General features: G+C 46.1%; 1 protein-coding gene across 2 annotated transcripts in view; it reads left to right on the plus strand.

Annotated features, from left to right (window-relative positions):
* The first annotated feature begins 790 nt into the window (after nt 1–790).
* dnajc17 (DnaJ (Hsp40) homolog, subfamily C, member 17) overlaps nt 791–24,315 on the plus strand; it is a 49,764-nt gene continuing 26,239 nt past the window's right edge. For both annotated transcript variants that reach the window (XM_083634186.1, XM_083634187.1), the window contains exons 1-8: nt 791–982; nt 10,254–10,323; nt 12,250–12,308; nt 12,670–12,757; nt 13,344–13,420; nt 14,750–14,870; nt 15,842–15,891; nt 19,985–20,062. In XM_083634186.1, the coding sequence (XP_083490312.1) occupies nt 902–982; nt 10,254–10,323; nt 12,250–12,308; nt 12,670–12,757; nt 13,344–13,420; nt 14,750–14,870; nt 15,842–15,891; nt 19,985–20,062 (624 nt within the window). In that variant the 5' untranslated portion in view covers nt 791–901. The remainder of the gene's footprint in view (nt 983–10,253; nt 10,324–12,249; nt 12,309–12,669; nt 12,758–13,343; nt 13,421–14,749; nt 14,871–15,841; nt 15,892–19,984; nt 20,063–24,315) is intronic.

Consider the following 24,315-nt stretch of genomic DNA (forward strand, 5'->3'; position numbering starts at 1 on the left):
ATATATATATATATATATATATATATATATATATATATATATATATATATATATGAGTCATGTGCACAAGAGTCTTAAAGCTCTATATTAATATAGTGTCATCCATTCTGTTAGTATCATACCAACATAACAGAATGTATGACTATTTTGGTCATGGGTTTCATAGTTTCTGTAATAAAACATCTAAAAGTGTGATTACCCTCGACACTCTCCTGGCCCTGTCTTGCAGGAGCCTGGTGTTGGGTCGTTAGGCTGATTGGGTGCACCCAGGTGAAGATCTCCCTCCTCACTGGTGTATTTTCCATAGAATTCCAATATACTAATATGGTTAGAATTCTATGGAAAATAAATTATTACCCTTTTTGCTGGGTATGCCCTGGAAGCCCCCCCAAGGACCCCTGGGGGTCCCCGGGGCCCCACTTTGAGAATCACTGGCCTAGACAGGCCTCAGCCAGGGGTGTATAACGTTAAACTTAAAATAAACTTGAAAATTAAAACATTTGTAAGCTACACTAACATTACTCATAATATATGACTGTGTGACAAGAAAATGCAGCAGTTGTAAGACTTATAAAACGTATTTTAAAACAAAATTGTAAACGTTAGCTACTTAACTGTGTTCAAGAGACTTTTCCAGGCCTGAAGAGAAACAGACGAAAAAAGACTACATTTCCCAAGTTTCAATAGGGTGTACATCCGAGGTGAAAGGTCGTAAACGTCAAACTCATGACAGGGCAAAACCCACGTGACACAAATACAGGAAGTGACTTGGTATTTGGTCTTTGCTCATGCTGCTGGGCTCTGCTGCAGCAGCAACAACAACAACAAACGTTAGCATCGCGTTTGCCCTAACGCCGCTACATTAATTATAATTTTCTATTGTAGTTGGTTCATTGCAGAGATGTCGGGAAAAGCTAAGGATCTCCTCCAGATGGACCTGTATGGTTTACTTGGTGTGGAAGGCACTGCTACAGCGAAAGAGGTGTGTAACGAATAGCTAACGTTAACGTTAACTGGGACTGGACAGTTGTACAAAGTTTGGTTTATTTTCATGCATGGGGAGTCCAACTTCCCGGGAGAAGAAGAATAAGAAGAAGAATATTGGCAAATACAATAAGTGGCCCTGCCGCTTCGCTGGCCGGCCACTAATAAACCACACGACCATAGTGGGCTAACGGGCTAAAAGCTAAATCATAAAGGTGTGATACATTAAAACGGTCACTAGGTGGCGGTGATGCTGCAGTATCAATTTGTGGCACCAGCTGCAGACATGTAACGGTAGTGCCTTTTGTTTGAGAGGGGATGCGGGATCGAGACCATCATAGGATATGACATAAAGTTATGGCTTTCACCCTGCAAACTCTGCATTATTATTGTTATTGTTATTAAGCCAACACAGCTGATCACATACTGCATGAGATAACAGATATGGATAGATAGATAGATAGATAGATACTTTATTAATACCCCCGGGGGAAATTATTGTGTTACAGCAGAAGCCAATTTCAGTACATCTCAGTAAAACACACAAGAGAAAGCGCTAATGTCAGAAATATGTCAGACTATATCTGATGAACCCTGATAAATGAATAATTTAATTGGCAGAAGACACCTGTAATGCTCCAGGCAACCTATTTACAAACGGTTACGATGAGTGTGTCAACGACAAGTACTCATGTATCACTTTTGATTGCATGTGTATGTCTGCCTAATTGAAACAGCCAGAACTTTGCCTCGGTGACAATGAGTCGGCGCTGATATGGATTCTGAATTTACTCTGGGAAGGTTCCCCAGTTCTCTCCTCCGTCTCATTTTCCCAGCCCAAAGACATTCACTAAACTGTCCCTAACCTGGCCCTTTCTCAACAACCACCTCTCCTCACAGTTTCCAGCTTCTAGAATCCACAGGCCAGAAGGGGAATTAGCATCACTGCCAAAATGAGGGAAGAAGTTAATTTCTTAATTGGATTTCAAAGTCCTATCCTCCCCAGAGGAGTATGCTGGAGGAAGTTAGTGGTTGTGGCTTGGGCAGAAAGGAGTCTCCAAAATGCAGAAGGCTGGTTCTGTGAGGTCTGTCGATGGTCGGGAGAGATAGTGAAGTTTTCCTGTGTGCAGTGCGTAGAGGCTGGGAGGGCTCAAAACCAATCAAGTGTATGAAGACAGATGTCATCAGATGGGCTACTTAGTCCCAGTTGTTTGGCACGCTGCTTCACCACCACTATCTGGCATGTTGTTTATCACAGAGAGAGGAAGAAGCTCATCCCAGAGCCTGTTTATGTGGGCTTAGCCACAGCTTGTAAAACATTGCCCTGACGTAGGAGATCTCAGATTTGCCTCCTGCTTGTCCTCCTGCTTCCATTTAGCATGTCGTTCTGGTATCACTGCTATAGACCCGCCCCTAAGCTTGGTTGGCTGATAGGTGGCTGGGAAACTGGCAGGTCAGAACCTCTGATTTAATGAACATGGATGACTGGGGTTTGCTCTATCCTGGTATTGCTGAGGGAGGCTGTTGCCGAAAGCCAGAAGCCATTTATGGAGCTGTGCTCATGCATATCAGCAGGGTTTTAAGTGGGTGTTTTACCTACCACAGATTACTTGTTGAAACAATGTGAACAACCAAGACCACACACACAATTTCTGGTGGTTTATTCAACTTCTTAAAATGGAAATGAGGCATAATTGAGTGTACCTGATGTGCTGCAGTGACAGTGTAAGGCTTTATTCAGTAACTAACTGCCAGCCTGTATAGATCACTTGCAGGCAGAGCACTCGAGGACAGGTGTTATCAGGACACCACAGGAGTTGCATGCTGACCTCATTCAACTCTTGCCTGCCTGGCTGCCTCCTGAGACACTACAGTACTCTCTTCAGGTGGATGGGCACCTTAGATGCCCTGTTGGTGCTAAATGTATCACTACACTGTTCCAGACAAACATGCACGTTAGGCACGCTCAGTATGGCTTTTGGAGGCAACACTGGGATTACATCCAGGTGGCGCAGACATGCATGCACCCCTAATATATGTGCACCAGTGCACCAGGTTCACATGCACACAGGCTTTCAGCATCTCAAACACAGCGCGACAGCATTATTCTTTATAGCCAACTTTTCTGCTTTCTTTTAGCTCTCTCTTTAGATCTTTTCCTCTCCGTTATGTTTAGGCCTAGCTCTTCTTTACCTCTGCCCTGGCTCCTCCCCTTTCTTGGGCCTGTTGTGCGTGTTGCTGTGTTATGACCTTCCTCCAGCTGATAATGTCCTGTAAATGGCAGAGTGCTATAATTAAGGAGGATGGGCCCATGGCAGAGCAGGCAGCTAATCAGCCACACAGGCTAGGGGCCCTGACGGGGCTACGCTGCGGCGGGCGGCACCAGGACCAGTTTGTCAGCTGTAATTGGCACCAAAGACTGGCGTAATGAGGACAAGATGTTGGGCATGCAGTTAAGACTGTGGCAGGCAGGCAGCAGGGTGGCACTGAGCCTGTTTCTCACCAGGCACTAACCATTAGGCTACTGTTGACCTGCTGGTGGAAGATCGGGGCTCAACAGACTTTCCTGGACTCCTTGGTTCCCCCTTCCACAAACTGAATTGTGGGAGTCAGTTGAGATCATTTCTGTCATTCAGTTTGGCCTCAGGAATGAGACAAGGAAAAGGAACGCATGACAGAGTCAGTGTCGATAAATTTGAATAGGCAGAAATGGAAGATATAGCAAAAAAAGACTATCACTTTTTGAGATTCACATCACATTTCACTGTTCCGTGAGTGGAAGAAGGGACAGCAATTGTTTTTAGCTCAGACATTCGTATGGTCGTCTCTTAGATGGTCTTGCCCATAATTGATTCAAGAGCTAATGGTAAAAGGTCATGGTGAACTGCACAAAGATAATTGCTACAATCACTGACCATAATTGTGTGGCCTGTACGCCCTGTAGGGGGATGCCACTTGATTTCAGAGCTCATATCCGAAGTTGGCCTGCGTTGACTCACAGTTTGTAGGACCACAGATCTTCAGCAACAATTAGGGCTCGCGTGTTGCAGCATTGATGGGAGCGATCATTTATTATTGAAGAAAACTGCACTGTCTGGAGGAGCAGTAGACTTTTAACAGCAGACAGACAAGATACAGTGATGGATGCTGCTAGAGGGAAAAGGGAGAAGAGGGGAAGAGAAGGGCAGGAGGATGGAGAGAGAAAAGCGAGAGATAGAAGAGTTAGAATACTTCTGCAGACAGACTGGATCTTAAATTGAACCCAGTGAGAAGGAGGCGATGGTGTAGTGAGTCTCGCTGGCAGCTGGATTGAGCGACAGCCTCGCAATCACAAGTGTGGCAGCTCTCCACCAGAACAGCAGCGATGACAGGTTGTTCTTGTTGTCGGAGCAGCTCAGCCGGGCCGGGCAGACTTTGTCCTGACAATGTCAAACAGCTGCTGTGTTTACGACAGATGTGGAGACAGACTTGTTTATGGTGTCGGCCGCCTGCAGGTGATGAAGAACGGGGCATGTGTGTGTGAACTGAGGACAGGGCTTGACCTCTGACCTCTTAAAGCAGGATGTGTGTGTGTGTGTGTGTCTTTGTGTGTGTGTGTCAACTGAGGACAGGGCTTGACCTCTGACCTCTTAAAGCAGGCTCTTGTTCTCTTTTGGCCCATTTTCCACCGCTGGTATCAGCGTGGCCCCGCCCAGCTTGTCTCGCTTTTTTGTATCATTCCACCGATCAAAAACCTGGACAGCCCGGGTTGAGTCGGGGTTGAGTCGTGCTAGTTTTGGTCCCTGCTTTGTTGAGGTTCTAGCCGGTACCATACGGTGACGTGAAAACACTGCAGACGACTGATTGGTCAGGCAGAAACGTGTTTACTAGTGTCTACTGTCAATGCTGGATACCAGTTTAGTGGGGCTTACCTTCTCTTTTGTTATTTTCATCAGTTGCTGCCTTCGGCTCTGGTGACAGAAAATCGATCTCCTTGCTCAGCTTTAACATGACAGTGGTTTTCAATTGTTTTGAGAGAGAGAAAAAGTCTGCTCCTCGGGAAGCCCTTTGTAGTTGTGTGCTACGTCGGCTCCGCTTGGCCAGAGGCGGGGGTTTAGTGAAGCCGCACTCTTGCCGGGTGAGTTGCCGCCGGGGTAGTGGCTTCCCTTCTCCCCGTAGCGTAACCCCCGTCCCCCGCGCAGCGCATGCATGTGAGTTTGAGTAACAACAAAGTCATATCCATTCTCCTGGCCGATTATCACATTTGCCCATGTACACTGTAGGTAATTTAGAGGCACCAGTATTTCATAACCAACTTAAAAGTTCCGTGTATGTTTTTTTTCTTCTTTTTTTCCAACATTGTATTTATTATTTTCAATTAACACATTTAAACATACATAGAAATTACAATACAAACATCCCATACATATCCCACTTCCCTCCCCTCCCCACAATAGCACAACAGAAAAACAAACAAACAAAACAAAGAAACACACCGACATACAGACCATGATTCTACTGGGGGTTGACTAATTTAACTTACCGGTACATTTTTTCAGTTACATCTTGACTCATGTACAGGTACATGGAGTGGAATATAGAGAGCAAATGGAATAAAGAAACAAAGAAATGCAGATGAAAACAAAAACAGTCAGTCTTTCAAACAGTCCCAGGCGCTTCCATCATGTCGGCCACATCTGTCCTCTCTAGATAACAAATGAAAGGGCCCCAAATGCTGTCAAACAACTCCTGTTTACCCCTGATGGTATGTGATTTTTTCTAATGGCAGAGTTGTTGTTAACTCAGAAATCCATCTCCCGATACCCGGCCTACCAGCCTGTTTCCAAGTTACGGCAATAACTCTTTTGGCCAAAAGTAAACCTATATCTAAAAACCTTTTCTCTCTCCTTCTGATGTTAAAATTAAGTGGGTATAATCCTAAAATAAAGAGCTTTGGATCTAAAGGTATTTGTATGGACAAAATGTCCTGGATACACTTTCTTACTGCATCCCAAAATGTTTGATTTGGCTACGCTGCCATAGACAGTGGAAAAGTGTACCTTTTTCTTTTCGGCACTTGAAACATACATCAGGAATGGCACCATTATAATGGGTTTAATTTTAACTTTATACGTTATAGCCTACTTGGGCTATGGGCGGAGGGCAGATATGCGGTCGCTATGACGACCAGGTGTGGGTGGAGGCGAGTAAACTTGCTGTGGAAGCAGAGTCTATATCAAGTAAGCCACTTCTTAACATGCAGTGGAATCCGTATTATAACCTGCACCTAGCCGGTTGGCCTGCATGTTAAACAACAATTAGCCGGCCTACGCGCACTCCCGAGACTCCGTATCTTATCTACCTCGACCACCGGTATAAGATCCGCTTCCACGCAAGCGCTGGTCATGTTAAACAGTGGAACGATATGATCCGCATATGTCTGAGTGGGCGGGTGTGGCTCTTCGTGACTCACTTCACGTTCGCTAGTTTATTAATTAATGAATCGTTCGGGCAATCGCTTAGCCTATATCAACGAGCAAACTCACGGTTTCCTCAAGTGCTGCAAAAACGGCTTGAATTGTTAAGTGGGGGCTAGAATGACCGTGCTTTCCGAGGTGAGGGCTGGCTTGACTGCAGAGAGGCAGCGGGGAAGGAAAGTGAAAAGTGGAGCAGAAACGCGCTCCTGAGAATACGAGGCAGCAGGATGACTGAAGCAAATGAAACAACTATCACAAAGAGCAGCCGACATTCTGACACTTTTTGCGCAATGCGTGCCGCTCTATCTTCCTGTTTGTCTCTCTGCCAGTGCCCGCATGTCTGTTTAGTGTGCATGTGTGTGTGGCATGTCATTTTTAACGCTGTTCATAACGAACAGAGCGTGTTTAGGCTATCGTATGGCTCCATCCCCAAATTAATTTTCATCGTCCCTGACGCTACTGTGCGCCCACACTGCGGAGTGGATAGGAGCTGACTGACTCTGACTGATAGGCTATCAAAGTTTTGTGAGGAGAAATACATTTCAAACTAGTCAGATATGACTTGAATGTCATAAAATAAATCACCCACAGTGATTGACGACAGTCCGACCACTATTTTGACTGCGCGGCTTTATGTAGCTTAACAAAGGCATTTTTGGCACATTGCCACCCCTCGTTGTCAATGGACTCCGTTAAAACATGTTTTTTGAAGTCTCCAGATTTGTCAGGCAGGCAGACTGTGCATCCACACTGTGGAGAGGATAGGAGCTGACTGACTGATAGGCTATCAAACTTTTGTGGGGAGAAATAAATTTAAAACAAGTCAGATATGACTTGATTTGTTTTTGTTTGGTTACAAATTCGCTAAAGCTGTTTCCTATCACATTTCTTGTTTTTGATAGATGCTACCGCGCCCCCCCCCCCCCCCCCCCCCCCCCCCGCCCACTGGCAGAAAAAACGGCTCATATCCAGTTGTTTCTTAACAAAGACCCCTCATGTTTAGAAAGGCAAAACCTGAAAATATCCTGTTCTCTCTAGCAGGACATGATCCAGATAACATGTTTAAAAGGCACTGTAGAGACGAGTAAGACCAGGTCGAGTAGAGCTGTACTGTGCTGTTATATGTGGTGGAAATGAGCCATAGTGCCGCTGAAGCGCTGATAGGGCTGTGTAATGCAGGGAGCTCTCCACCACTTGTCACACTGACTGCCCATTGTTTAGGCCAGCTGTAGCTGACGCTCACACACACACACACACACACACACACACACACACACACACACACACACACACACTCGGACAGACAGGAGAAGAAAACCATAACATCTTCCCTCCCTTGCTTGCTTCATCTATCCGTGCCTTCTCGCCCTGAGCTTCTTGCCAAAAGCTTTTTGGAGTGGAATGGTGAAAGCTATGATGGGGGGGTATGGAGAAAAGAATAGGGAGAAACAGACAGATGGAGGAGGCTATAAGGGGGGAAGTACGGCTCGGCCAGCATTTGCGTTTGGCGCCAGGCCACAGCCGTGCGTGTCAGTATGGATCTGTAGGAAGGCTGTGTGTGCCAAGCAGCAAGACTGCTGAGTGAATAGGCCTTAATGATGTCTAGTCTCCCAGAAGCCCTCCCAGTGAACCCAGGTTGTGATTTATCATTGCAAATCTAGTGAGACAAAATGTGAAGTCAACAGTACTCTATTGCCCAGGAGATAGAAACAAAGGGCTTGTGACATTTAGGAGCAAAGTTTGAGCCACGCTAATCCCCAGAGACTTCTGTGGAGGCTTATTTCACTCTTCTCTGCCTTGGACAGTGAGCAATGGGCATCTGGCATAATGGAGACTCTTTGGAGTTGCTGTTAAAAAGTCTTGGACAATGAAGATTACACCATTCTTCTCAGTTCCCTCAGAGTTTTGCTCCCCCTCAGTCAGTCAGTCAGTCAGTCAGTCAGTCAGTTCTGTATGTTTTGGCATTCTAGAGATAAAATTGTGCAAAACAACACAGGGAATTAAGGGAAACACTGCATTATGCCAGAGGACACAGCGTCCAGTGCAAACATTTCCCAGACATGAGGAAAGGAGCTCCCACATTTCTCCAGGTCTTAGCATACTGGTCTTAGCATACTGGTCTTAGCATACTGGTCTTAGCATACTGGTCTTAGCATGCCGGTCTTAGCATACTGGTCTTAGCATGCCGGTCTTAGCATGCTGGTTTTAGCATACTGGTCTTAGCATACTGGTCTTAGCATACCGGTCTTAGCATGCTGGTCTTAGCATACTGCTGGGAGATTGATTTGTGTTGCTAAGGCGGGTATGGGAAACTAAGCATGCATAAAGTTGGCATGGCTAGTTAGGACTGTAGTGTCCGTGTGAGAGTTTGTGTGTGTGTGTGTGTGTGTGTGGGGGGGGGGGGGGTTGATGTGTGTGTAGAAACCTATGCATGCTATGTGTGAGTGTGTGCATCCAAGGCTGTGGTAGCAGTGTGCAAAATGCTCCCACGCGTCCCTTTGCAGCCCCTCTGCTCTCCACAGTCTCCCCCATGGGCCCTGCTTCCCCTCGCTTTCTTCTGAGTCAAGATCTAATGAAAACCACCTTGTCATTAACTGGTCCCAAGAAAGTCCAATGAACGGTTAACATTCCATGCAGTGACCCAGAGTAAAAAAATATATATACCGGTATATATATTTGTATATATATATATATATATATATATATATATATATATATATATATATATATATATATATATATATATATATATATATATATAACTAGAACCTCACATGATATTACAGTGCTCCAAAGTATTGTTTTCCCCCCAGCTTGATTCTCCATATACGCACCCCGCCCCCTAAGTTTTGGCCCAGAGCCTAAGATATTAATGGCTGCTTTCCCAATTTGGTGATAGACAATAGCGCACTGTTTGTGTATGTTATTATAACATCTTTTTTCCAAGTTTGAATAAAGACGGCAGAATACTCAGCTGCCAACTCAGGCCACATTTATCTTGCAAACTGCCAATGGCTCTCATGAATACTTTGGAATAGTTGTGTGGGTAATTGAGCATGCAGTGGTTAGGTTCCATTAACATGGTGTCAAGAGGACACAAAGCAGAGGATGGACTCAGGTGTTGATTTGATCCAAATGATACAATCCCTGATTCTCCATTCATTCAATGCACACCACATTTTCACATTTCACCCCGAGTACTTTCCTATCAAACTTCTATTATTTGTGCCATTATTTCAATGGCACATCCATTTTCTTACACAGACTTTGGTTTTCTGGGCCAAGAACGGCTTGATAAAGCGTCATCGCTCTAGAAGTAAGAGTCTTTTACTTTACTTTCACATAGCCAAAACTGATTGGTCCTTAAGTGGTTGTTGTCTGCTTTGTGCTTGCTAATCATAATTTTCCACTGTGCATAAACGTCTGGTAGGTGTATAGGTTCAATACGCATTGCAAGCCCAAAACCAAAACGAATCTTTCTTTGACTGCTGAACAGTGCAAGTCTGCAAGGATATCATGGTAAACTAAAACGAAAAAGACGAAAGGGGTTAAAAAAAACATTGTCATATATTGAAATAAAAAATAAATAAACTAGACTGTGAAAGTAATAAAATAAATAAGTAAAACCAATTAAAACTTTTCAATCAAGTACATTTCTGTGGTATTTCTTTATGCTGCATAAAAAACGTACCGAACTGTGACACCACTGTGTCGTGGCGTACTGAACTGTGAATTTTGCAAAGTGTTACATCCCTAACTTCAGGTGCTCTCCTCCTAACCCTAACCTCAGGTGCTCTCCTCTTCTTCTCTCAGATCAAAAAAGCGTATCGACAGAGAGCATTGACATGCCATCCAGACAAGAACCCAGACAACCCAAAAGCAGGTGAGTGACTAAGTTCTGTTTTGTCTGTTGCCCACCTCTCCATTCAGAGCCAAACACATGACTCAATAACGGCTGTCTGTCAGTCGGTAGAATTAGACCGCTGATATTTGGAGTTTGTTTTTTTGCTGCAACAATTGCATTGTTTCCTGAAGAATTAGGGTTAACATCTGACCAAGCTGCCATCAAGCTCCCTGCTGACATCCCATAACCAAAATGTTAAGATGGGAGCCCTCAGCGAGCTGAAACCTGCCAGACAGCCTAGCCACAACACTCCGTGCTCCGCAGGAAGGCTAGCCAGCGCCTCTATTCCCGCCGGCACTGGACCCAACAAGGGCCAGCCAGACACCACCAGCAGCACCATCCATCGCCACCAGGCTGTCCACACTCCATCCCTCCTTGGCTTTGGAGTCGTCCTGTGGCCTGTCGCCAACCAGCATGTCCACAATTAGACAAGGAAATTTCAATGAAGCTTTTTGTCAGGAGGGGGGGGGGGAAATGCACCTTGGACAAAAGACTGGTCGTGAGGCATGTTTTCAAGTGAGGTTTGTGCGGTTGCTGGATGCTTCAGACAATTCCTGATTATGACAGGGGGGGAAAACTGGGAAATTGGAGGTGGGGGGTGATGGGGTTGAGAGGAATAATAGAAAAGCAGGGGGTCCGTTTCCCAGAAATGCAAAAGAAGTGGTTTGGAGGGCCTCGCCACTTTAACTCGCACATGGACAGACACGCTCTCGACTGCACGAGATCAGGCCAACTCACAGGCCTTCCAGGGATGGTTGGACACATCAGAGGTGACGCGGAGGTCATAGGTTCTTCACTGAAGACACCCCCCACCACCATCTCTCACCCCCCCCCCCCCCCCCCCGTGTTGTGACACTCTGAGCTGCCTAGTGGGCATGGCGGGCCTCCCCAGTTGGATTTCATTCCAGCTCATTATATGCGTGTAGGTAACCTGACCTCCTCCGCTGGCAGTATGATCCCCAGAGCCTCCTGTTTGTGTGCACTGCCGGTCCCCACAGGGAGTAACTGAAGCGCTCCGTTAGGCCTCCCATAAGTGAATGATTAAGCTGGGCTAGTCTAGTGCAGTAGTGTGGCGGTTACATGGCGGGGAGTGGGATTGTGGTCTCGCTGTGTGTGTGTGTGTGTGTGTGTGTGTGTGTGTGTGTGTGTGTGTGTGTGTGTGTGTGTGTGTGTGTGTGTGCGTGCGTGCGTGCGTGTGTGTGCGCGTGCGTGTGTGCGCGTGTGTGTGTGTGTGTGCGCATGCGCGTGTGTCTGTCTGTCTGTGTGTGTGTGTGTGTGTGTGTGTGCGTGCGTGTGTGTGCGCGTGTGTCTGTGTGTGTGTGTGTGTGCGCGTGCGCGCGTGCGTGTGTGTGCGTGTGTTCACATGACGAGCGGGGAGTCAGAGTCTTGCGTGGCAGCGGTGATTGCGGCAGTGGCCCCTGGAGGTGCTCTAATGTGAGATAGCTGCAGAGGCCTGGGGTTTCTGTGGGAATGCACGACCATGTCATTGGAGGAAACAGGTTTCGTGAGACTTCAGGCACCTTTTAATGCAGGAAATGTCTCCGTTTATGTCAGCCGCAGAGTCCCAGCGCTGGCTTGGAGACGTCACGCCGAGTTACCCACTGCCTCCTTTCGCATAAGCCCCCTAGTTGGACTGGCATTCTCCTCCCTCTCTCTCCCTGTCGCCATCCCCTTGCCTTGCCTTCCTTTGCATATAAATTGGTCACGAAGTTACCGCTTGGTGCCATTTGTTTGTGCATTGTTAAGTTAACCATATTGTTGCCTGTAATGCTCTCATTCCCCATCATGTCAAATGTAGCTTCCCTGAGCAGCATTCTCCTCCACACCAAAACCTCAAATCCTGTCTCTCTATATTGTAACTAATAGATTCTTGATCAATCTTCTGGTTTTGTCTCTTTCTTGCAGCTGATCTCTTCCACCAGTTGTCTCAGGCTCTAGAGGTGCTGACTGATGCTGCTGCCAGGGTAAGACCATTGATGTCACGCAGCCTGTCATACATAGATGTTGACACACACACACACACACACGCACGCACGCACACACACACACACACACACACACACACACACGCACGCACGCACGCACGCACGCACGCACGCACGCACACGCACGCACGCACACACGCACGCATGTGCGCACACACACGCACGCATACACACACACACACGCACGCATGCACGCATACACACACACACACGCACGCATCGCGCACACACACGCATGCACACACACACGCAAGCATGCGCGCACGCATGCACACACGCACACACAAACACACACACAGAAACACAAACTATTTATCATTGTGTCTTATGGTCTTTTCAGGCTGCTTATGATAAGATCTGTGCTGCCAAGAAACAAGCAGAAGAGAGGAACAGCAAACTAGATGACAAAAGGAAGAAGGTTAAGCTAGGTGAGTCCCTTTTACAAATCTCAAAGCATCTCGAGGCTCTTGAGTAACACATTTTGATATGATATTGAATAAGTGTTATCTAAAAAAATATACTTAAATCGTCATATAGGGTCAACACAGCAAAATGTGTGTTGTTGTTTTGTGTGCATAAGAGAACAACATGGATAGTCCAGTAGCAATACAAGATAAAACAAAAGCACGAGAATCATAACTACGCAAGTCTGGCACTACACCAGTACACCACAAAGCCATTCCAAAATGTCCTCCGCCACAAAAGTGCATGTGGCACTTTGTGAAATGTAAACAGAAAGATACTTGTCACAGTTGGAGACTTTCTGTTTGTAACTTTGCAACTTGTTGAACAATAAACTATTTGGTTAGCCCTCATGACAACAGAAACTGTTTTGTCTATTACCTCCAGGAAATTAGATTTTAATGATTTGATGGTTAGCATAAAAATAGAGCACATATCTCCAGTGATGGTGTATCTCCAAAGTTCTTAGAAATATTCTATATGAATGTGATATTGACTGAGATTTTGTTGTTGTTGTCCATACCTGTGTGTTTGTGTGTGTTATTCTGACAGACTTGGAGACCAGGGAGAGACTAGCTGAAGCCCAGAGCCAGGAGGAGGTGAAAATCACTAGAACACTAGAAGAGGAGGTAAGAGACAACACAGTGAGCAGATGACAGGTGATATTAGCGTAGCGCTGAATGTCCTGGTGAAGATGCAGAGAATCACAACACGCTGCAGGCTCAGCTGTGTGCTGGAAACAAGGTAGATCACGGCACCACTGGAAATAATGAAGCACACCCAGGTGCTTTGATTCTGCTTTTCCTCAAATCCTCCCTTCTGATTGAGTTGGAATCCTCCACAGACTTGGGCCATGAACAAAGGCCCTATCTGAGTGTGTGTTTTTTTCACTGCCATATCATAATTAGAAGTGAATCCATTAGCTGATATTGCATGACTTGCTGCACTTTGTTTGTAAAGCCAATGATAAATAAAAAGGCTGTGCGTGTTTCCGAGGTGAGTCATGGCTCGCGCTCAACGTGCTTCAAGCATGTAATTATGGGGCCCTGTGCGTATGGGGAGGAGAGATTACCAGTAGGTGGCACTGTTCCATTTTCTGTCTCATGGCAAGGTGTTGATGCCAGAAGTGATTAAATGAGGTGACTTGCTCTCTCTCCCTGAGGCATGCTGATATGGATACCTGTTGTGAAGCACAGAATAGGAGAGTGAATATTGAGCTATACTGTATGATGCACACTTGATATGTGATGCACTCTTCCCCATCATTCAAAGCCTGTCTGTCTGTCTGTGCAGTGTGCACTTTACTGAACCTGTGTCCCTTCCATCAGTCAGTCTGTGCAGTGTGCACTTTACTGAACCTGTGTCCCTTCCATCAGTCAGTCTGTGTGCAGTGTGCACTGTACTGAACCTGTGTCCCTTCCATCAGTCTGTCTGTGCAGTGTGCACTTTACTGAACCTGTGTCCCTTCCATCAGTCAGTCTGTGTGCAGTGTGCACTGTACTGAACCTGTGTCCCTTCCATCAGTCTGTCTGTGTGCAGTGTGCACTGTACTGAACCTGTGTCCCTTCCATCAGTCTGTCTGTGCAGTGTGCACTGTACTGAACCTGTGTCCCTTCCATCAGTCTGTCTGTGCAGTGTGCACTTTACTGAACCTGTGTCCCTTCCATCAGTCTGTCTGTGCAGTGTGCACTGTACTGAACCTGTGTCCCTTCCATCAGTCTGTCTGTGCAGTGTGCACTTTACTGAACCTGTGTCCCTTCCATCAGTCTGTCTGTGCAGTGTGCACTTTACTGAACCTGTGTCCCTTCCATCAGTCTGTCTGTGCAGTGTGCACTTTACTGAACCTGTGTCCCTTCCATCTGTCTGTCTGTGCAGTGTGCACTTTACTGAACCTGTGTCCCTTCCATCAGTCTGTCTGTGCAGTGTGCACTTTACTGAACCTGTGTCCCTTCCACCAGATTGCCCGTTTGAGGGAGGAGGGTTCCAGGCAGCTTCAGGAGGAACAGAGGCTCGTCAGAGAACAGATCCAGAGAGAGCGAGATGGACCGCTGCAGCGCACAGCTGACTACGCTCACACAAGTACTGCTACTACACCAGCAACACCCAAGCCCAACTCAATATTTAGCCTAGTCCAATCCGTCCTAATCAAATCCAGTCCAGCACAGTCTAGTCCAGCCTAATTAAATTCAGTTTAATCTAGTCCAGTCCTATCACTACCCCAGAACCCTCACAGGACCACCCCCTCCCCAACACCCTCCCAACTCATACTGTCAGTCCAAGCCTGTCTAGAAAACCACAGCAGTCACCACTCACCAGGCAGCCTGTGGTTGACCAAATATTATTCACATAAAAACAATAACAATAACTGCAAGTATATTTGAATTGATGTTACTTGGGAAAACTGAAGAAAGAAAACACTGTTTGAAAAGGTCTATTTTAGGCTCTTGGCAATAAGGCGACTTGGCTACGTAACGCATGCCATGTGTCACACACACAGAGTTGTCCGTCCATTTTTTTTAACCTCTTGATAACATATTTGCATTAGAGCCTGAACGTCTCCATCCTGGAGCAATGGGGAAAGGCTCTGTAAGCGTCTAGTAAAGTTGGAGTATTTAAGGGAGTACTGGGTCTTGGCCCGCACTACACTAGACCCCTTTCTGCGGCGGGACAATTACTCCGGCACAGTTAGCACGTCCTCTCCGCGTTCCTTCTGTTCGCACGCGATCAGGCCTCCCCAGCCGTCTGATGGACCAGTGCTGGCTTCCCGCTCAGGAGGCACAGCTTGGGTCATCAGACTGTAGCGAGAGCCAGTCTGGTGAATGGACCGGAGGGCCAAACATTTACCACAGGTTGATTTAGAATCGCTGTCAGTGTCCAGCCGCTCGAGAATGAGACAACGGCATGGTCCCTTGACTGCAGTGGCAAAAAAACACATCCTTGACCGCACGTCTCCAATGGCATATTTTCTTGCTGAACAATTGTCTCTTTGTCCCCCCCCCCCCCCCCCCCCCCCTCTGTCTCATCTCCCTCCTGCTTATGTTTTCTCTCAGACTCAGAAGTGGAGAGATGTTCCAAAAGCAACTTGACCCCAAAATTAAAAGTAAGTCTCTCTGCTCTGAACTTCTAGTCAGAGGATGAGGCTGGGAGGAGAGGTCAATGTGTGGGTTGAGATTCTTGGAGGAGAGAGAGAGGGGGGGGTCTCAACATACTCAGGAGGAACTGCTCCATCTGAGCAAGAGCACAGACTGAATGTCAGTGGGGATTTTGATAGATACGAAGACATCTGTAAATCAGAGAGAGAGCCCATGCGCTGTCCCAGCACTGAGCACATCCATCGGCTGTTTGAACGGCCGTTCCTCCAGAGCAGGCCCGCCGCCGTCAGGAGAGCTGTCATGATGCCAAGAGAAGGCTTATTATATTTCCTCCTGGAAACCGCCTAGCCTGTGCATATTAACAGACACTGGGGATGTTAGCTAATGTGTTTAGACATTTAATCTGCTTTTAAAATTTGATAGCCATCTAGTGCAGCAGTGCATATTCCCCAACGTTGTGTGTTCAGTTAAAAAAACAAGCAGCAGCCTTAAGTCAGACAGTATTACATGTCATGTTCACCTAAATGGGAACATAATTGCGTAGATTGATCTCAAGGGTTGTTGTTGTGAGTGCACTCTGGGAGTTAATAATTCCAGCTTGTTACTTGTTTTCAATATGGGCTGTGAGGCAGTATTGCTACATGGAAATTAAATACACCTGAAGTTTGTGTTGACACCCATATTGTATCTAGGTTCAGACCCATGTAATTTCTTTGGTTTTCCTTGTCCAGTGAGGCTGGACTTCTAATATTATCAGTCCTTTATCTTTTACTTTGAACCAATGTTATCCTATTAGATTCTCATTTCCCCTTAAAACATACATTTGATAATTTTGACAAATACTTAACATGTTATTCAGGGTTTGAGCTAATTTTAGAAGAAGAAAAAAGATCTCTAGGAATATTAGATAAGTGGTGTGCTGGTTAGCTTATCTTCCAGCAAATTGGCATCTGTTAACATCATGGCAGCTCTTTTAGATCTTATTTTCATGTTGGGAGTATTTTTTCTCTGATATCTAATCTTCTTGTGTGTGTGTGTGTGTGTGTGTGTGTGTGTGTGTGGCGGGGGGGGTTATAAATATCAAAGCCAGAAAAAACAATTTAGATTTTTCCAGTAATATCCATCCTCTGTATAGTTGTTTAAACTAGTAGCAAGAGAACATCTGCAGCAACATGTTTGGCGTGGGATGAAATCATGGACATCACCCAAACCCTTTTCTGCCTCATCAGAAGATGAATGGGCAAGAAGGTTATCATTCGGTAGAGGTGAGCACTTTTGGAAGCAGAATGTACATTTTTGGCATAATTGTTGGTAAAAGAGCCCATGTAGACAGGGTAGTTCCCAGAAATCCTGGTCCTCTTGACAGTTAGCAGAATCCTGGAGCAGAATCAACTCTTCAGTGCTTGCCATTTATAATACTGCTCCAAGCAGTTAGTGTGATAAGGCCTCGACCCTGCCGTGCTGTGTAAATGGATATGAGAAGTTGCACAATATCTCTCTTAAGCCTGGAGTATGGGAACAGAAATCACCATTTGCCAGGCACATAGCAAATTGAGAAATGATCTTGCTGCCTTTTGTAGAAGTTGTTCATTGAGGCTGTTCAGCTTCTATTCAGACTTAGAATAATGATAGCTTGATTTGAATATCATACCTGCCAACATTGGCCTGTGAAAAAGAGGGAGATTGATTTTCTGGGGTAGCCTATCGGCAGATGCGCCCCCTGTCAGGACTGTCGAAATGCTTGTGCTACCCTATCGAAAAATGCTACCTTATCTGTAAACTTTAAAGGGGAGACTCATGGGTACCCATAGAACCCATTTTCATTCAGATATCTTGAGTTGAGAGGTCAAAGGTCACCCGTTTGAAAATAGTATTTCCCTTGCCAAAATTTAGCCTAAATTTGGAGTGTTATTTAGGACATCTTGGACAGAGAAGTTTGCTGGTTCAAAAGAGGGGTGAACAACATGCTCCACCTCACAAGTGGGGGGAGGGGCTCCACCGTAAGCTGCTGAGGACATCTTCTCTGGCAAACACACACTAAGGACTACATCTCAAGAAGTCATGTGACTTCATGCCATGTGTTTGTCAATTGACTTTTCTTGTGTGGATTTGTTTGCCCGAGTTACTTCCTGCTGCATTTACAACTGATGATGGTGTTTGGATGAACACCGAAACATCTTGTTTTATATTGTTTTTTACTCCAGTGTTTTTAAAAATCAATTAAAAGAGTTAAGAGTGAGTTTAAAAGAGTGTTATTTAGCCACCTTCCCGTCAAGGTAATACAATGTTGTACCAATGGATGCCTTAGGCCATCTAGTTTCATATGATACCAGAACCTTCACTGGCTTTAAAACTAAGCCTGCTCCATTTTTTTTCATATTTGATTTTTTATCACAATGAAATCGTGAGATTAACGGGAGAAATTACCAATCAGGAGCACAGTGGGAGAAAAGGTTAAAAATAGGCAGATTCCTGCGAAAATCATTCGTGGTAATTTATTTTCCTAAAACAAAATTGACACAGTGCCTCATAGTCAAAACAAAGAAAAGACAAAGACACAGGGTTATACAAGGAAAGAACAGGACCACAGCTCCAACAAAGACACAACCATTAAGGTGAGAGTGGAATATGGATCCTGCTTAGTCTGGATGGAAAAACCTCATTCCGAGTCTTCCGGCTATGGGCGGAAGACCCGGAACCAAAGTGCTGTACTCCAGGACAATACTCTACTCAATTCTTGCATTCCGTTCAGATGTAATGTTATGGATCCGGCAAGTTTCTTCAAGTACTTCATTTGGTATGTCCATGCTTCTCATTTCTTCTCTAACTCATAGCGACTGGCGAGGTTAGGCTGCCTACTGCTGCATTTCTATGGGGGAACAAAAACCCTGCGGATCTTCTTCTGTCTTCCTGCCTGTAGTAACACTTACCAGGCTCTCTCTCCTCTGAGAGGTTGAGAGAACCTGGTGACGCAAGGTTAGATCCTGCTTAACCTAAGGGCTGGTAGCGGGCGTCCGGGGCGGGTAGTGTAGCAGTAGATTCCCTGCTTACCAACATCATGAGGGTCGCAGGTTTGCGCCCCCCGTGTTACCTCTGGCTTGGTCGGGCGTCCATAGAGGCACGATTGGCTGTGTCTGCGGGTGGGAAGCCAGATTCGTGTCCTGGTTGCTGCACTAGCGCCTCCTCTGGTCGGTACGGGTGCCTGTTCGGGGCAGAAGGGAACTGGTGGGAATAGCGTGATCCTCCCACGGGCTACGTCCTGCTGGTGAAGCTCCCTGCTGTCAGGTGAAAAGAAGCTGCTGGCAACTGTGCATGTGTCAGAGGAAGCATGATGCTGGTCTACGGCTCTCCCCAGATTGGCTGAGGGTGGAGCAGCGACCGGGCCAGCAGGGGGAAATTGGCCAAGTACAATTGGGGAGAAAATGGGGGAAACATTGGTTGGGGGAAACAAAGGGCCAGTAAGGGTTGGCGTCTGAACCTTGGAAGGGGACAAATACAAAACTCTGGCTATTAAATTGTCCACAACAATTGTCATTGATTAAGTATCAGCGTTACAGACATTTCCTCTTAGCCGCATACCCGAGGACTGTCTCCCTCCCTGCCCACCACAGAGCACATTCCTTTGGCATGGAGCTGCTTTGGATTACGCGCTCGTTAAAGTGGCTGGTGTTGAGCTCTATTCTGTGGGCTTAGAGTTAAGCAGGTGAGTCACGGTGCAGTCTCCGGTACACAGGTCCACGTGTTGACTTTTGCTCTTTCTAGCTGCCCGGCACCTCCGGCTCAGTGGAAATTGACTGCAGGTCTCACAGGTGGTGCCATGGCGATGCTTCAACAGCTTAACAATACCTCTGCGCCCGTAGCGCCGGTCTCTGTCCTGATGATGCTGTGCAAGTCTATGTGTCATCAGAGCCAGACGTAGCCGGCCCAGCGTGCTTTGTCTCCTGAGCATAGCTTAGATGAATCAGTTCCATGCATTGTGCACCCACTGGTTACTAGATATGATCATACAGAGTAGCTGTTTTCATGCACTATTTGTATCGGTATCATCTTGACCAATATTGACTTGTCCTTCCTGTCTGTCTTCTTTCTCCCTCTTTCCAGTTGAAGTGGAAGTGTAAAAAGGATGATGAGACGAATGGGGGCTACTCTCAAGACGTTCTTTCCACACTTCTACAAAAGGTGGGTATCCCTAAAAGTCAAATATTTAGCGCTGCAGTGCTATAACGGCCACAAATAAATTGTACAAAAACATTCTTGATACATTTGAAGATTCGTGCTCTGCACACTAGGGCTGGGTATTGGCAAGGACCTCACGATACGATACGTATCACGATATATGGGTCACGATACGATTTTATCACGATACATTGCGATACAATAGATGCGATACGCTACATAATTTACTGAAAATAAAAAAATACAGCTGAAAATACAACTCGCTGTGTACCACCCAGGTAGTGTAATAATATGTAGTACATCACTTTATATTGATAACTTAGTGGACAAATTGAGTCAAAACGACTGTTGAGTGTGTTACATTCAGTGAAAAAAGTATTATTTTTGTGTCACTGAATACACAGCTGTGCAAAAAATCGGGGGGGGGGGGGGATCACGATATATTGCCATATGGATTTTATTGCTCAGCCCTACTAAAAAAAACTCTCGTAACGGACAAGCCCGTCTTTTATTGTCACACGAACACCACAATACATGCATGCGGCCACAACACACTCATGCTGACGGTGGCCGGTGAAAAGTGTCCTCTGCATTTAACCCATCCAGGCATGTCCTTTCCTCCGGGGGGCAGGCCAGGAGCAGTGGTCGCTTTCTCGTACAGCGCCCGGGGACCAACTTCGGATGTTGTCGTCACTGGTCGGATGACGATGACGATCTGATCTTCTGCATGTTTTTAGTGGGGGGGTTATATACGGAGGAACCCCCTGGGGTTCCCCCCCTGCACACAACAGAGAGTAACAGATGAGGTCCCACCTTTCTGTGGGACCTGAGAGAGCTCCTCTGTAACAAAAGCTGCCTGCAGAGTCCGGCCATGTTTGAGGTCTGCATGACATCAGCGTTGTAGATGGTTTTATTCTTCCCCTTAAACAAGGCCCATTAAGTTTTGTTGCAGTGAAAGTGCTCAGGGCAATGTTGTAGTGCCCTTTTAAAGCCATGCACGCCATTGTTAGTAGTGCCCCTGTTACCAGGTGATTTAGCTGTGCCAAGGGAGTCGCTCGGAAATGTGCTCTTCTCATGCAAGCCGGTACCACCTTGTGCTGTGATCCGCCACGGGGGCTTTTGGTGGGGCGTAGGTTGGCCTGGAATGAGGATAGGGCAAGTGTCACTGACGTCAGCCTGCCCGGAAATAGGCGTTTGAATTTCTCCTCTGCACGCACTCAATCAATACGGTCCCAGGCAAGGAGGGGCTGGGTCAGAGCAAAGACTATGAAAAAAGGGGATTGTTGCTTTTTTAATTCTTAAAGGGAGTGAAATTGGGGAAAAAATATTTAGTTTGAGCTGGCAAGCTCCGATGAGTGACGGTTATTGGTTTGGGAGAGTAGAAATAGCCACCTCTGTGTGGGAAAGCAAGTATGTGTGTCTATGTGTACGTGTGTGGATTTGTGTACTTTGGCCATTCAAAATATTACGTGTTCTTTTCAAGGAAAAAGAGACATATTAAGATGTTTAGATTTGATGAAATGGGGCCCTTTAGAGAGTCTCCTTTGTCACTGTTGGCCTGCTCTGGAGTGTCCTCAGCAATCATTAGCATTCCTGGCCCATCCCGTTCCCAGAGAACTACATTTCCCATCTCCAGGGAATCGTGTGATTCTCAGAAGCCTACTCCTTGCTCCTCTTTGCTCCCGAGCCTCTGCTCTGGGTGGGGAGGAGATTTCTTACAGGTGACACAGGCCCGTCCGCTACAGAGACAGACCCATGAGGAACTCCACCACAGGCCAAAATCCCTTCGCTCCTATTATGACTTCATCTGAGAGGGACCAGGGCCCGGTTGCACAAAGCACCTTAGGTTTTCTCCTTAAGTATCACACTTAACTCATTGAGTGCCAGCCACTTTTGGAGAACGGACGCTCCCAGTGCCAGAGTTTCAGTGCGTTTTCAGTGATTTCTCGAGGCCCACAGAATATTGTGTGATATTGCTATGTAAACACCGAACACGCACAAAGAACGAGGAGACTCTCTTCTATCATCAGCAAAAAAAAGTTTATTGATATCATTTTCCGTTCTTTAGTTATGAGCCGGAGAAGATAGGTTGTTTTGAGCAAAAAGAGGCGTTTCAAATTAGAAGCTGAGATAATTAGCCTTTTGTGAAATGAAGCATTTCAAGCACATGACTGACTCTGAAGCTAATATTTTCTGATGTAGTCACACCTCAAAAATAATTTCCTTCAATAAAACTGTGAAAACAAAGGAATTTTGTTTGGCAAAATAATATTTTTTAGCTGCAACCAGCAGCGCTGGCCCCTGCGTGCGCTGCTGGTTGCAGCTTCTTGCTGGTCTTGATTTACTGCTGGTGGGCATCAGATATTCTAGCTTGTTTGCCTGTCTCTGTCCATCGAGCCTGCTGTCTGGGTCTGTGTTTACTGTCAATGGTTGTATGCTGCCCTGCGTGCCCCACCCCCCTCCTCCTCCTCCTCCGTGGGAGTGTCTGGTGGCTCTGCTGCGTTTGCTCTGCGTTTGCTCTGCACTGAAAAGTGCGCTGCACCCCGCTTTTTCACAGCATGTCGCCGGCTCCCAGCTTTGAATAATGTAACTTTTCAGAAAGACGCTGGTGTCGGCAACTAAATCATACGGATGGGCTATCGCAGCGGACACGGAGGGGCTCAATTGTGGCAGCAGATTGGCTGCTGCAGGCACAGCTAACGTTATGCTTCATGCATATCGATGCATACGGATGTGATTTCCGTTTCCCCATGACTTCTTCTCTGTTTTTTTACTCAACTTTCTCTAATCTGGAGAGCACTGTCGCCACCTAATGGGTCTGTAAAATAGCTTTTACACATTCAACATCCACCATACTTTCACAGGAGATGGATCTGGCTTTGATCCACGTCCCACCGTCAAAAAACGCAATTGACGACTTTAGTCGTCATTGGCACTGAACGTTAGTATTTGAATTGACGACTATACTCGTCCTTGGCACTCAATGAGTTAAGGTTTGATTTCTCCTCAGCTGATGAATATACTTAAGGGTGTTGCACAGACATCCTTAAAAGGTTTCCTTGGTTAAGGAAAACGCTGACTGGCATTTACTGCACTGGAAGAGATTTTACGGCAGTAAAATTCATCTGTTTCCATGGAGACAGTCAAGTGTGCTTTCGCATGGTGTGACCACGGGGTCCGCGCTGATGTTGTGATAGATACAACCTATTGTCTCACAAAGTTGGCTGAGGCCTAGAAATGGCAGAAGAAAAGAATGCAAGAAAACCAAACTGGTCAGAGGAGGGATGAATACAACAAGAGAAAGCACATACTAAAAAGTACTACATTTGATCCGCTAATAAGCAAACCGAAAACAACGAATGTGGGAGTAAATTGCAATGAAAATTCTCGGGTTCTCCCGGTCTCTGAACACTCTTCTCGGGATGCGTTCATTTTCTTCATTTATCGCCATGAAACTCCTTTAAGATAGAGCCAGAGGTGCCTTAGTTTTTTTCCATTAATTTGGTTGCTAATGTTTTTTGTGCAACCGTTAAGGAGCTTCTTAACACGTTCACTGCCGTCGACGAGTTAACTCGTCAAAAAAACAACAACGGTTGACTGCCGTGGACGAGTTAACTCGTCAAAAAAAAAAAAAAAAAAAAATTTGACGGTGGGACGTGGATCAAACCCTTTTACATCTCCTATAAAAATGTGGGAGCTATTGAATGTGTATAACCTATTTTACCGACCCACTAAGTGGCGACAGTGCTCTCCAGACTAGAGGAAGCCGAGCAAAAACACCAGGAAAAAGCGTGAGGAAGCCATTCTCATGAAAATGGTTTGGCGAAAACGCTTTCGCGATGGCGCACAACGGTGGGGGATTCCAAAAATAGACTCTGGGTGCAACACACTTTGAAACACCAGCAGAAAGCCCAGAATCGCACGCAGCTTCATCCCAGCTCACAACCGAAAACCCAGAAACGAACGAGCCCCATCCAGACTCGCCCGACGAGCGGCCGCCAGCAGCCAGGCAGCACAGACAGGCAGCAGAGACTCGCCTGTGACAAACGCTGCAAAGCCACCAGAGACACACCCACGGAGGGAGGAGTTTGAAGGAGAGGGGGGTGGGGGTGCTGTTATGGAGGAAATTACTGTTCAGAACTATATTGTTTAGATGTCTGATGTCTCACTGATGCCAAAAATAAATGGTTAAAGTGACTGTTCTGCCTGTTCTATCGAATTTCACAAAAATGCATTTTTCTCAGCTTTCCTTCTCA

The sequence above is a fragment of the Poromitra crassiceps genome, assembly GCF_964638095.1.
Source record: "Poromitra crassiceps genome assembly, chromosome: 3".
Lineage (NCBI taxonomy): Eukaryota > Metazoa > Chordata > Actinopteri > Beryciformes > Melamphaidae > Poromitra > Poromitra crassiceps.